Genomic DNA, 13708 nt, shown 5'->3' with positions numbered 1-13708 from the left:
ATATACACCCGTGTGTGGGCTGTACATGTGGACAGCGTGTGCACGACTGCACGTGTGTGTGTGTGTGTGTGTGTGTGTGTGTGTGTGTGTGCGCTTACAAAGGAGATGCATGCCGCCAGCAGCAAGATGCGAACCAACAGATCCTCAAACTGCTCCATGACAAGCGACCAAAGTGACTTCCCTGTAAACACATAGGATGGACAGAATAAAAAGAGACCAAAGTGACTTCCCTGTAAACACATAGGATGGACAGAATAAAAAGAAGGAAAAGAAACATAGAAAGAAAGACAGAAAGCACTACAAGGGGATACAAATATATACATATATAAATAACAGCCACAGAAAGAAACAGTAGTGCAATAAGTAGGAAGAAATGAGAGATAAGAGAGAAACTCACCTTCTTCCGCTGGTAACTCTGGGAAAGAAAAGAATAAACAAAGGTCACACAATAATTACATTATTCATATCTATTAGACACTGGGGTCATTATGTTGAAAATTGGCAGTATGGATTTGAGGGATGATGGAGAGACATCTTTGTGAGACAGACAAGAACAGAAACCTTATGTTTTATGAAGAAATTAATATTTTAATTATTAATATTAATATACAATGTCCTGGTACTGTACTGCTACCTGATACAATTAACTGACACAGGTCTGAACAATAATATTGAATTTTCTATTAGACCCCAACCAATTCAGTGAATAGTTCAATGCAATGATATAAAATAAATATATATTATATATTATAATGCACATCTCTGTATTGCGTTTGAAAAACATATACGTAATATTTTAAGTAACTACAATTACAACTACAATTTCAACTACAATTTGGCAACAGGTTGCCTAAATTCATTCAGCGATCATAGCAAACAGAGACATTTTGCTCAAACGGTTCCCCCGAATATCTGCATAGAGGCAGTTCAATCTTTTCTGCTTTCATGTAGTGAATCGTGGCCATTAAAAATCGCTGATTCAAGATCTCATGGCCTGCGGGTGGCAGGAATAGAAGAGGGTGTGGGTATCAATCATATACGGTAAAGCATTACCATGCACGAGTGTTGGCAGACTAGCAAATAGGAAGAGCGGAAGGCATTTTGAGACAAGAGTTGGACCCTGTGGCTTGCAGAGAAGGGGCGCAAGCACATCCTCGCATCAGAAAATGCCTAGAGCAAGAGCAGGCACCTCTTCCGGGTTTTTAAACAGCAGGTTGAGGATGGAAATGATGATTGCGCGCTTTGCCGGCGCTACAAGTTGAAGCCGTGCGTGAGCGTCATTTCCATCCACCAGCTGGTTAAAAACCCGGAAGAGACGCCGGCTCTAGGCGCTTTCTTGCCGTGAAGGTGTAGGTGCAGGCAAGGAGACATTTAATTGAGACGAGTTGAACCTAATGAACCGTTATTGAGAGGTTAATAAAGGACAATTATTGGATTAAATAAGTATTTTACAGGTCACCGCATGGGAGTGGAACTATGTGAAATGAATGCCAGCATGGCTTTAGTGTCAAAGGAAAGGAAAACATAACATTTGGGAATATTATGAGTTGTTTTCGGATGCCAAAGGTGAACGATTAAAACGGAACAATGGCTCCCTTTTAAAAGTGTGTATTAATTGAAATGCTCGTTCCGTTTAGCATTAATATCTTATTCTTAATATCACAATCCTAATCATAATTGAATCATAACATTAACTACTCTGTAGAGCTCAAAGCAATGTTTATGGAAAGTAGACAGCAAGTTTCTCCTCCAAAGCTTGTAGCGGATTCGGCTATTTCCCCGATACAGTTGGGTGCAATATAGCATGTCTGCTCTCCATCTTGTTCTGCTGCGTTTAGCAGCATGTTTGCAATTATGTGCTATCCGAGGAGGATGATCACTACTGCCGGTGGTAACTTTTATTACGCCTTCTGTAAATATGATATTTAACAACTCGTACAGTGGTTTCATGCCCACGGGTTTGAGCCTCTTCGCCTTGTCTGCATCCCACAGAATATTGATTTTCGTCCCAAATACATACATTAATGTCCCCTTGAGAAGCCCTAGCTGGCTGTTGGGCTTGTCTCGGCTAGAGGCTATGGAGGACTGTACCAAATGAATGTGTGACCACCTGAATCCAACCTCATGCCTCCCACGTGGGTAACCAATGACCACACCACCCATCTAAAAAGGGGACTCTCCCATAATAAGCCCAGGAAGAAATTATGTTTCAAATATTACTGTGACTGAGTGGTCACGTAGGAAGCCCATGTGAAAAGGGCCATTTTGATGGTTTGTTGGTTGAGAGATCCATTTATTATACCCAGTTAATCATATTATTGTCTGAATAATAATTAATCTTAAATAAAGGCCAATTAGTTATGGCATAATGTGATCAATACAATTTTACTAAACACGAGTATCCTATGATATTGTTTATCCATGTTTGTGTTTGTGTGCACAAGACACTTTTCAACCTCTCTTGACATCATCGATGGCGAATCCAAGCTAATAGAAACTGCAAGCTTTCTATTCCTGAAAAGTTGCAATGCGAAAACGGAAGCCATCGTTCTCACGATAATAAATATCTTGTAAACCTCGTTTAAAAAATAATCTGCTTAACGATAATGTCACTGGTGGACAGGTTTCTGAACTGCCCAACTCCGATGAGACCGAGTAGAAAAGAATTGTGGCATTTCATCATGAACATTATTAGTGAGGACCAATTATATGAAGAGATGTTGAAAAGTGGTCCTTTAAGTTGATGCTCAAGTATGAGCAATGGATGGAAAATACCGGATAAGGGCCTCAAGTGTTCATGTGTCACCACAATTCCATATTCTCTATATACTGTACGTTGTATGTGCTTGTATGTTCTCTGTCCCTGCAGGTTAACTATGACTGAAAGAAAGACCATGAAATCTCATGTAATTCATATTATATTAATTATTCAATCTGTAATACTTCACCAACCCTTTTGGTGTTTTACCCCCTCAGGCCGGGAACCCATTTGTGGTTTCTGTACAGTATGTACAGTATTCAAAAATTACAAAAAATTGATGCTGCTATATAAATATTTGAAGTTTTTCAGAAAACTTAGGTCAGGCTTTAGAAGGCGTTTTTAGAATGGGCCTTAGGCCTAAATGGGTTAAAGGACGTGCAGAGATAGCGTGCTCCATGAGGGTATTTAAATTGATTTGTTTTGTCGTCATCAAGAGGCTATCTACTTCAGTGGCCACTTCACTTTACTTTACAACAACATCAGGTAAAGATAATTAACCAGAAACCAGGACAGAGATGATCCGACTTTTAAGCCTTTTAATTGTTTGATATCGGCTAGCTATACACTACAGACTACAGTCTAGGAGCATCTATTGTGCAACTTTTGAGAACACTTCCAGTTGGTCCGTCATCAAAAGTGTTCCCCCTCCATTTTAGTGGACCGGAGGAAAAATCTTCTAACGCTGAATTCATGCCTCATGTGGTTGGCGATCCTCCCGTGAATGTTTCGGTTAGATGCTATGCTATCTGCACAACAAGATGGAGTCACTGTTTCACCTTGAAAAGGGCTCTGAAGCCACAAATAGCTGGTCTATGTACTGGTCCCAACTGATGCTAGGCAGTTAAAGTGTTAAGGATATACTGTTGACTGAGCTGTGTGATTATTGGATGTTCTGAGAAAAAACAGCAACGTATTCATGCATCTCCAAAACACACACTCAAAGAAAAACAATTGTGTTGACCTCACAGGGTCACAGCAGCGCACAGCGTGTTTCAAACCCCGTTTGTGATCGCATGACCCCTTTCCTGGTCCGTTTCCTTTTACCAAAACCCTACAGATACTGTATACTTAGTAGTAACCGACCTCTATACTATACTAGACTTTTTGCACTCTGCACTAAAATATCTACGCCCCAAAATAGCCTGTGAGACTGTGAACCGGCTATTTTGAGCAAATAGTCGCCTGCAGAATAGGAATGCTAGGAATTCATGTGGTTAAAAAGAAATGAATAGTTTGGAAACGCATCATCATCTTCACGTACCGTTGGGGCCCCATCGCTCTCTGCTCTTCCTCAGATGCTCGATGCTGAGGCCCGTGGTCTCGTTGACGCCGAAGAACCCCAGGACCTCCTCCACCGTCTTGGTATGGGCATTGTCCATCCCCTGGAGACGGGGGTGGGAAGGTGGAATAAGAGGTACAGGGGTTAGAAGGAGGGGAGGCAGGGGGACGAGAGGAGAGAGAGAGAGAGAGAGAGAGAGGGGCAGGGGCAGAGAGAGGAGGGGAGGGGGAGAGAGGGAGGGGATGACAGAGGGATAGAGGGGCAGAAAAGAAGGTGAGAGAGGGGAAGGGGTGAGAGGGAGAGAGAGATGTAGGGGTAGAAAGAGGAGGGGAGGGAGAGAATGAAGGAGTTATAGGGGGAGAAAAGAAGGAAAAATAGGGAAGAGTGAAGAGAAGGGATGAAGGAGGGATGGGGGGAATAAGGAGAGAGGAGAAGGGAGAGAGCAGAGAGGAGGGGAGAACGAGGGAAATGTTTGAGGGGAGAGGGGTCAGTGAAAAAAGGAGAGGGGGAGGGAGGAAGTGACAGAACATGAGATGAGAGAGGGGGCGGCAGAAGGAAAGAAGAAACCAGATGGGGAGGGTGCCAACGAGAGAATGGTGGACAAGAGGAAGGGGGAGGTGGGAACAATAAGGCCATGACAGAGGCAGCAGGAGAGGAGGAGCAGGAAGAGGGGAAGGCGAGGAGGGGTGAGGATGGAGCGAGGGCAGATAATGATAGGGAGGATGAAGGGGTAGAGAAGAGATATATGATTAAGAACTATTGTCCTGTAAATGTTTACAGTGTGTGTGCACCCATTATATGAACATTACACACAGTTACACCACCTGGCCACATGGGGGTAATAATGAAGAATCTACTACTTGTAACCAGGCCACAAAAAAGAATCTGTGCCTACACAAGAGACTCATGACCCCCTGAGATATGAACCAGTAACTGGGGCTGTGAAGTCAAACATCTCTGCTGTAATTGTGCCCCATCAGAGCTGCTCGTGTGAGTCTATTTTAGGCTGCCTGCAGCCTGGTTGTCCTCAAATTAAGGATACAATCACGATAGGATGAATTATCTCCCCATCCTTTCAGCAGTTAATGAAGGGTAATTTATTTTCCATGGTTCTGAAAAGAAATAAACCCTCTTAATCCACAGGGAGACCATTATACTATCAGCCAGAAAACAGTGTTCTTATGTCCTGACTATATGGGTGAAGCAGATATAGTTAGTCATACTCTTCGATTTAACCGAATATAACAAATTAATATAAAAAAATATATATTCCAAAAATAGACAATTTACAAGACGAAAATGCTGTGACCTTGTAGAATCTAGATCATATGTATTTATTTATATTTGATTAATCGAAAAAGTGCTAGAATAACCAATAATTGCAGCCTATAATAAATAGTCCTGACTCCTGATGCTTGTAAACACAGGTTATGGTGATGTATAGGCCAAATTGATGGCCTTCTTTTAGCCTATGCATAATTGAGCTCAAAACATCCCAACCTTAATGATGATAATAATAGTAGGCCTAATAATAATTGTGTGTAACGATGGTGCGTAACATCATCATCCACCAATGCCACCATATCATTCTGAACAGACTGACATTTTACAGCAGGTTGATATCATTAATACACACAACATCGTGTGGCACAATGTTTCATGTTCCAATGGACCATATCATCCGTGGCCACTGTTTAAATGGAACATAAAATGAGGCAGATCGATGCTAGTATAGCTGCTAGCATTGTAAGCTAACAGTCCACCCAGGCAGTCTGTGGTTAGAAGTCTCTGGACCATAATCCCAGTCTGTCAGCCCCAGCCTGTGCGTGTCTGTATATGTATAGGCTACTGTAAGCTGTAGGCTACTTACCGGTGTTATATGGATGCTGTGTGTCGCTGGGAAACCTTACTGTAGCACTATACTGTTCAAAAACAATATATATATATATATATATATATATATTAAAAAAAGACCAAAAAGCACCGTGTCGTCAGTGATGTAATAATACTCCGTCCACCACCGCAGTAAACCAGCGTTTAAATGACGGCTGTTCTTGTTGCCTCCGTTAACCTTTTTTACAGCATGACTGGAAATAATAACATTTTTACAGCAACGAGGAGGAGGAGGCCGTCATTTTTCTTTTTCAGCCGCGACGAATAATAATATGACTAAAACGACACACTAGCGCGCCGGGTTAAACATTAAACTGTTAGATAAGGCTCGGCGGCGTGTCGTTGTGATGTGATGATGAAACGTGACTTAACGGTGTTTGCTGTTTAGCGTCCCTGTGGCTGCAGCATCACCAGATACAGGCAGGCAGGAAACCGTTGGACGCACAACGTCATGCAGGGCGTCAAATTAAGCCCGGTGTTCGTGGAAAATAGCAGATGTACAAGCTCACAACGCGTCGCTACTGCGACGCGCTGTGAGCTTGTACATCTGCTATTTTAAATGCCCGATTCATACTAGACTATAGGGTCCATTTGGGTTGTGAGCTTGCAGATCCGGTCTAGGCTAGGCCGGGTACGGAAGTTGACCGCATATGTATGCGTGAATTAAGACATTTATTATTTTGTAAAATGTCAACTATTTGTTAGATGATTATGAAAAACTTGAATTGTGCTTCAGTAAAGCTATTTTCGTTTTAGCAGATTTGTTATGTAATTAAGGCTTGGGGAAAAAGGCAGACTGTTTGAAATTTAGTTTATTTTATTGTACTGCAATATTGAAGCAGTGATTTAGATTTATGAGTCTGTGGCTGGTGGGCACTGGGCACCTCTGACACATACATAATAAATAATCTAGCTATATGTGTCCTCATGTTTGTACGAAACACAATTTCTAATCAGACACCAGATTACTTTTTCAAACAGTTATTAAAATCAAGTGACAGACATAATCATAACACCAGAATTGCAAGCCTCGGTCATTTATCACTCCCTGCTCCAAAAACGAACCTCCTTAAACAAACAGTTATGTATCGATCAATATCATTTTATTGGAACATGTTACCACCTCACATTAACATAACACAACATAAATTATCTTTCAAAATATGCTTTAAAGGAACACTTGCTACAGCTGACCACATGACCATAATGTTATTCTCATTATGTTGCATTTAATTTTATAGAATAAATTGTAATTCTGTATTTTCATGTATTTAACTTTGTTTAATGTATTTGTAATTACCGTATGTATTTTTTGTATGTATTTTTTTTATATGGACCCCAGGAAGATTAGCTGTCGCCACGGCGTCAGCTAATGGGGATCCATTCAATAAACAATAAACAATGTGCCGGTTGTGAGCGGGGGTTCGGGGGGGGGGGGGGGGGGGGCTGGTTGTGGAGGGGTGTGACAGTAATGACAGTAGGCGGGATCTAGGCCGGATATGAGTGTTGAGCAGTGAAGTGAATAGAAACCGGGGGGCTTTCCCACAGGACAGACACGTGCAGCAGCCAATCGGTTTGAGGGATTTTCAAATCAGTACCGTTTTGTCCAATCATGGCACCATGCGTCTGCTGTCGCAGCACAAGTCAACATTTAAAGAGCCAATCAGCGTCCCAGCTGGACTGGCCCGGCAGCGCTGTGGACCATTAGAACAACGCGACGATGTGTGAACCGCAAAGCCTGCCCTCCTCCCCCTCCACCCCCTCCTCCCCCTCCACCCGCTGAGAGATGGATGAATGACTCCAGCCAGGAAATTAACCTAAGGATTGATTGATTGATTGATTGATTGATTAATTGATTGACAGTTGGAGAATTACAGTATATCTCAAGCACAATCAAAACAAAACTATTAACTGTGGACGACACCATAAAGCATTACACTTGTTTTATTTACAATAGTGCCCACCATGTTCAATTCATCATACAACTAGAAAAAGTGCCCTTCTGGGCACAGGTCTCCACCAGGATAGGAATGTAGGACATTGCAGCTTGCCTTCATCTGGTGGTTGGATAAATTTTGTTTGAAACTGAGCACTCCTGTGAACTTTGGTGGGGAGAGTGTGTGTGTGTGTGTGTGTGTGTGTGTGTGTGTGTGTGTGTGTGTGTGTGTGTGTGTGTGTGTGTGTGTGTGTGTGTGTGTGACTGTGTGTGTGTGTGTGTGTGTGTGTGTGTGTGTGTGTGTGTGTGTGTGTGTGTGTGTGTGTGTGTGTGTGTGTGTGTGTGTGTGTGTGTGTGTGCGTGTGCGTGTGCGTCCGTCTGTGTACAGCTAATATCCGGCACCGTTAACCCGGTAAATGCCAAGTTTTGCACACACACTCACTGGATGCCAACGATGAACCTCAATAATCATGTGTTCAAGACAGATCTGTCCGATATTTCATATTCCATCCTAATTGGCTAGCATTGGCTTTCAAAGTTTGCAGGATTGGCCCCGTTTTGAACAAAATGCCTCAAATCATGAACGCAGCGTGCAATTTACCTGAAATCTTTCACAGACTTTCCTACTATAGGCTAAGGAATATATCCCACCCTTTTCACATTGGCCACAGGTGGATTTTTGCAAAACACATTTTTGGAACAAAATGCCTCATCATCCAATGGTCATCGAAGGCATAAGAAGAAATGGCACCCTTTTCATATTGGCCTATTATAGCATCACCAGGAGGCCACAACCTGACCTGCCCTGGTGGAGACCTGTCCTATTATAGCACCACCAGGAGGCCACAACCTGACCTGCCCTGGTGGAGACCTGTCCTATTATAGCGCCACCAGGAGGCCACAACCTGACCTGCCCTGGTGGAGACCTGTCCTATTATAGCACCACCAGGAGGCCACAACCTGACCTGCCCTGGTGGAGACCTGTCCTATTATAGCACCACCAGGAGGCCACAACCTGACCTGCCCTGGTGGAGACCTGTCCTATTATAGCACCACCAGGAGGCCACAACCTGACCTGCCCTGGTGGAGACCTGTCCTATTATAGCACCACCAGGAGGCCACAACCTGACCTGCCCTGGTGGAGACCTGTCCTATTATAGCACCACCAGGAGGCCACAACCTGACCTGCCCTGGTGGAGACCTGTGCCCCGGGGCACGTTATTCTGCATTTGGACCACAGACCGGCACCATTTGATGAAATTTAGCCTTTCAGAACCAAGACTTTGAATATTTTGTCGCTTAATAATTTGTCCACAATTCCATGCTGGACCAGTGGTCCCTCAAGGACCACTTTTTGGACCACTGGTGGTCCTCGGACCACTGGGTTGTACTGGGGACCACCTGGGACCCCCTCAAGGACCACTGGTGGTCCCCGGACCACTGGTTGAAAACCACAGCTGTAGCCCAATTAATCGCTGAAGGAGCCCAGAAGATAGTGTTGAACTTGTGGATCAATACCGCCCCCATGTGGTGGAGTCAGGTTAGTTTTAATATAGCTGGCTTTTTCATTGATTGATTGAAGTATTTATTAACAGTTTGCAGAATTACTGTAGCCTACATTTTAAGCACGACTCAATACAAAAAACTGTTAACTGTGAGTGGACGACCCAATAAAGCACTACACTTGTTTACAAGAGGGTCCACCTTGTTCAATTCATCATAAGCTACTGGGCTATACCAAAATGTGTTATAGCCTAGACAGCTATATTAAAACTAACCTGTGTGAAATGACTGAGGTCAAAAGGTGCAACAACTACATACACAAAAACACATCTATGTGTCACCACGGAATAATAAATAAATAAATATATATATATACAGTATACACACACACACACACACACACACACACACACACACACACACACACACACACACACACACACACACACACACACACATATATGTATATAGTATATCTGACTTTATTGTATACCCTACTACACACATGAACAACATGAACCCCATAGTTTCACACAAAATATACAATTGAATTAATTTATTATTGGGATGACAATAAAATCCTGAGTTTCAAGGACCCTATAGGAAAACCCTACATTAATAGTAGTTAAAAGTTCTAAAACTGCTTTGGCTCTTTGCTATAATCTTTCATGTGTGCTTATCAAATCTCCATGCATGGCTTCCCTCCACTGGTAAAGTATGCAGTGGTGGAAAAAGTACTCAAGTAACTTTACTTAAGTAAAAGTATCTGTACTGCAATATAGAACTACTCCGTTATAAGTAAAGGTCTGGAATTCAAAATGTACTTGAGTGAAAGTATACAAAAGTATTGGTATCAAAATGTATTTAAAGTACTAAAAGTAATAGTATCCATTATGCAGAATGTGCCATTTCAAGTTTTCAAATGTGCGATGCGACGCATTGTGAGCTTGTAGATCAGCAATTTTCAAATGGCCGAAATGTATATATAGGGCTGAAGTATACTGTATGGTTTTTCCCCCCGTTTTTTCTCCATAATATCATGGGCAGTAAGTGTGATGTCACTGGGCAGTAAGTGTGATGTCACTGGGTGTGATGTCACTGGGCAGTAAGGGTGATGTCACTGGGCAGTAAGTGTGATATCACTGGGCAGTAAGTGTGATGTCACTTCTTGGCACAGATGAAGGGTTGTTTTTGACGGACCCAACCATCGTCCCAGCGTTTGTACCCTGTTGAACACACAGACAGACACCCGTCAGAGACGAGAGCGAGAGAGAGAGAGAGAGAGAGAGATATTGATTGATTGAATATTTTATTAGACAACACACAAATGCAAACAGCACAATGTACAGTCAAGCATCTTGTCCACACCGAAGAAAGACCTTGCTTGTTTCCATTCGGGTCCCATGCACTCATACACACTTTTTAAAGTAATTTGTCAAGTACTGTAAGTGGGTGCTGAGGGCATGGAGGGTAAAGTTGCATTTACAATTTTGAAAGTCAGGCCCATCTTAAATTGCTTGTCTCTATCTTCTACCCTGAGCCAGCCTATGCTGTCAAAATGCTCCGCATATAGGTGGATCATGGGCCCTAGGTGTAGAAGAAGTCGGATTAGTTTGTTTTGGGAAGTTTGGAGCTTAGTTTTCTGTGCCATTGAGATGTTAGAGAACCAGGACGTATAAGCATAGTCAAAATGGGCAGTATGAGGGCTCCAGCTACGGTCCTGAGGGCCCTTTGGTTAAGAAAGGAGGAGATTCTGCCCAATAATCTTTGTTTAGAGCCTCCCCCATAATCTTTCTGGGTGTTGTTTGTTTCAATATTATCATTAATGAAGTCTTTTTTGGCGTTTTGTGATTAATCTCTTTACTATATTTCGTTGTTGTGACCGACTAGTCACTACCCAGGGCAAGGAAGGACACAACACAGGGCAGCTTTCTTAAGTAGACTGGTTTATTCCTCGCAGTGCAAGGAATAACACAACATATGACACTTTACACAGGAGAGGCGATAGCTCCCCACTGTCCGGACAGACGCTCTCTCTTGAGTGTTTGTGGAGATGACTGATTTATCCTGATCAAGTCCATGATGCACAACAGGTGTGCAGCCACACCCAGCTCTGAGTCCAGTTCTAATTTGACTCACGCCAGGTTTGACTTCTTAAATCAGTCATCCTCCATCTCACAGTTGTTGTTTTTTTTAAAACATTTTTCATGTGCTTGGACATTTTAGTTTTGGTTATATAACTTATATTCAGAGTAGTATTTGTTTCTCAGTTTGATGGCATGCAGTATTTCCCCCCTCATCCATGTCTCTGTACGGGCCCTGACCCTCACCACTTTTGTGGGAGCAACGCTATCCAGAATAGCCAAAGATGTTATTTTAAATCAAGTCCAAGCGTCTTCCACTGAGGTGCAATGTAGTATGTTTGACCAGTCCATTTCTTCTAGAGCTGCTGTGAGAGCATCACTGGAATATTCTTTTTTTAAGATGGTGTTATGGTCACTTAAACTTGTGTGATTTTGTCCGGGTCGGATGTCAATATTAGGTCAATGGTGGAGTGAGACGCTGGCCTAGTAACGTGCTTTATCAGTTGAGTGAAGCTATATACTGTAGGTTACAGAATCTGGATAATGATTTGAAAATGTGTGTATTATAATCTCCTAGAATGATTGTCTCAGTGAGAGAAAGAGAGAGTGCAGAGTGCAGAGTTCAGGAGAGAGCATCTCAGATTAAAATGCTATATGGTCCACAGACCACAGGACTATATATATATATATATATATATATATATATACACACACACACACACACACACACACACACACACACACACATACACACACACACACACACACACACACACACACACACACACACACAACACAATGCAGAACACAAATATTTAAACAACCACTTTTGCACAGCCGGTCACACATGTACTTACAACCCCAGTTCATGGCCAAACAGTGTTGACCTCCGGATGGTTGTCCGCCGGCCCAGTTATGATAGTCAAACCTTGTTCCATCACTCCAGAACCACAGATTCTCCTGGAAATAAGTGGGATTCAACCCTTTTCATATCAAGACTGGCCCATTATTTATATTCTACATTTGAGCCACGGACCACCATGACCTTTAGCATCGCAGACCCAAAACCTAAGCATATTTTGATGTCGTTTAAGATTTCACACAATTTCATGCTGTATTGATGTTAAATAGGAGAGACAACAGGCAAACGTTAATCTTCTACAATCTTCTACATTCTCTCAATGTGTAGTAAACTTCTTGTAAATTAATGCGTTTCATTTTACGGTACTAGGGGCCAATATCTAGAGAAAGATTTGGGCTTTTCTTGTCTTCTCAAGTGAAAGATATGAGCCAATGAATATTGCAGTGTTATGGAAATCCTTCTTCTGCCCCTAACACATACAGTACATGCAGACAGAACAGAACACATGTTTATGTAGAACCCATGCTTATATGTCAGCGATATAAAGTTATCTTGTTCACCTGTCCTCAATTTAGGCATTTAGCAGATGCTCTTAATCCAGAGCGACTTACATTTCCTCCTTCATAGCCTCCTATCCAGGCGTAACGTCTGGTCAGACTCCGCAGAAAGTTGTATTCCACAGCGCTGTGGACTGATGTCAGGTGGCCTCCCTGGCTTATGCAATATTTCTGCACAGACACACAGACATGGATAGTATGTGTGAATGTGTTTCACATTGAATGGGGTCGCACACACACACACACACACACACACACACACACACACACACACACACGCACACACACACGCACACACGCACGCACGCACGCACGCACGCACGCACGCACGCACGCACGCACGCACGCACAGCCTAGTCTAGAGGTCTTAAAGGAGAATTCCATACTAAAATGCTTTCTTACCTTTCTTTGTAGTTGTTACGTCCCCACCAAAGAGGTCCAGGTGTTATTTTGTGCAAAAGCTCCTTATTGGCTATTTCCCCTACCATAAGCCCTAAATGAATTGCATTGAATTGAATGGGAATTGAATGGGGCTATGGGGTGTTGTGCTAATTTGCTTATTTCCATCGCTCAAAATTATAATTATAATTACAATTATAATTATAATTATAATAAGCGAACTAGCATAACACCCCATAGCCCCATTCAATTCCCATTCAATGCAATGCAATTCATTGAGGGCTTATGGTAGGGAAAATAGCCAATAAGGAGTTTTTGCACAAAAAAACACCTGGACCTCTTTGGTGGGGACGTAACAACTACAAAGAAAGGTAAGAAAGATAAGAAAGCGTTCTAGCATGGAATTCTCCTTTAATAAAGCCTTACCTCAGCCT

The 13708-nt window shown here is 42.5% G+C and overlaps 1 protein-coding gene across 1 annotated transcript in view; it reads right to left on the bottom strand.

The window, feature by feature from the left end:
• LOC310859290 (sarcoplasmic/endoplasmic reticulum calcium ATPase 2) overlaps window positions 1–6333 on the bottom strand; it is a 43185-nt gene extending 36852 nt beyond the window's left edge. The window contains exons 1-4 of the mRNA XM_083765730.1: window positions 5911–6333; window positions 4023–4143; window positions 398–415; window positions 99–181 (exon numbers count right to left, since the gene is read on the bottom strand). Coding sequence (XP_083621856.1) covers window positions 99–181; window positions 398–415; window positions 4023–4140 — 219 coding nt within the window. The 5' untranslated portion in view covers window positions 4141–4143; window positions 5911–6333. The remainder of the gene's footprint in view (window positions 1–98; window positions 182–397; window positions 416–4022; window positions 4144–5910) is intronic.
• Between the last annotated feature and the right edge of the window lie 7375 nt (window positions 6334–13708).

This window comes from Protomyctophum parallelum (assembly GCF_964188405.1).
Source record: "Protomyctophum parallelum genome assembly, chromosome: 5".
Taxonomy (NCBI): domain Eukaryota; kingdom Metazoa; phylum Chordata; class Actinopteri; order Myctophiformes; family Myctophidae; genus Protomyctophum; species Protomyctophum parallelum.
The sequence above is the reverse complement of the archived record's forward strand: the minus strand, read 5'-3'. Positions and strand labels throughout refer to the sequence as shown.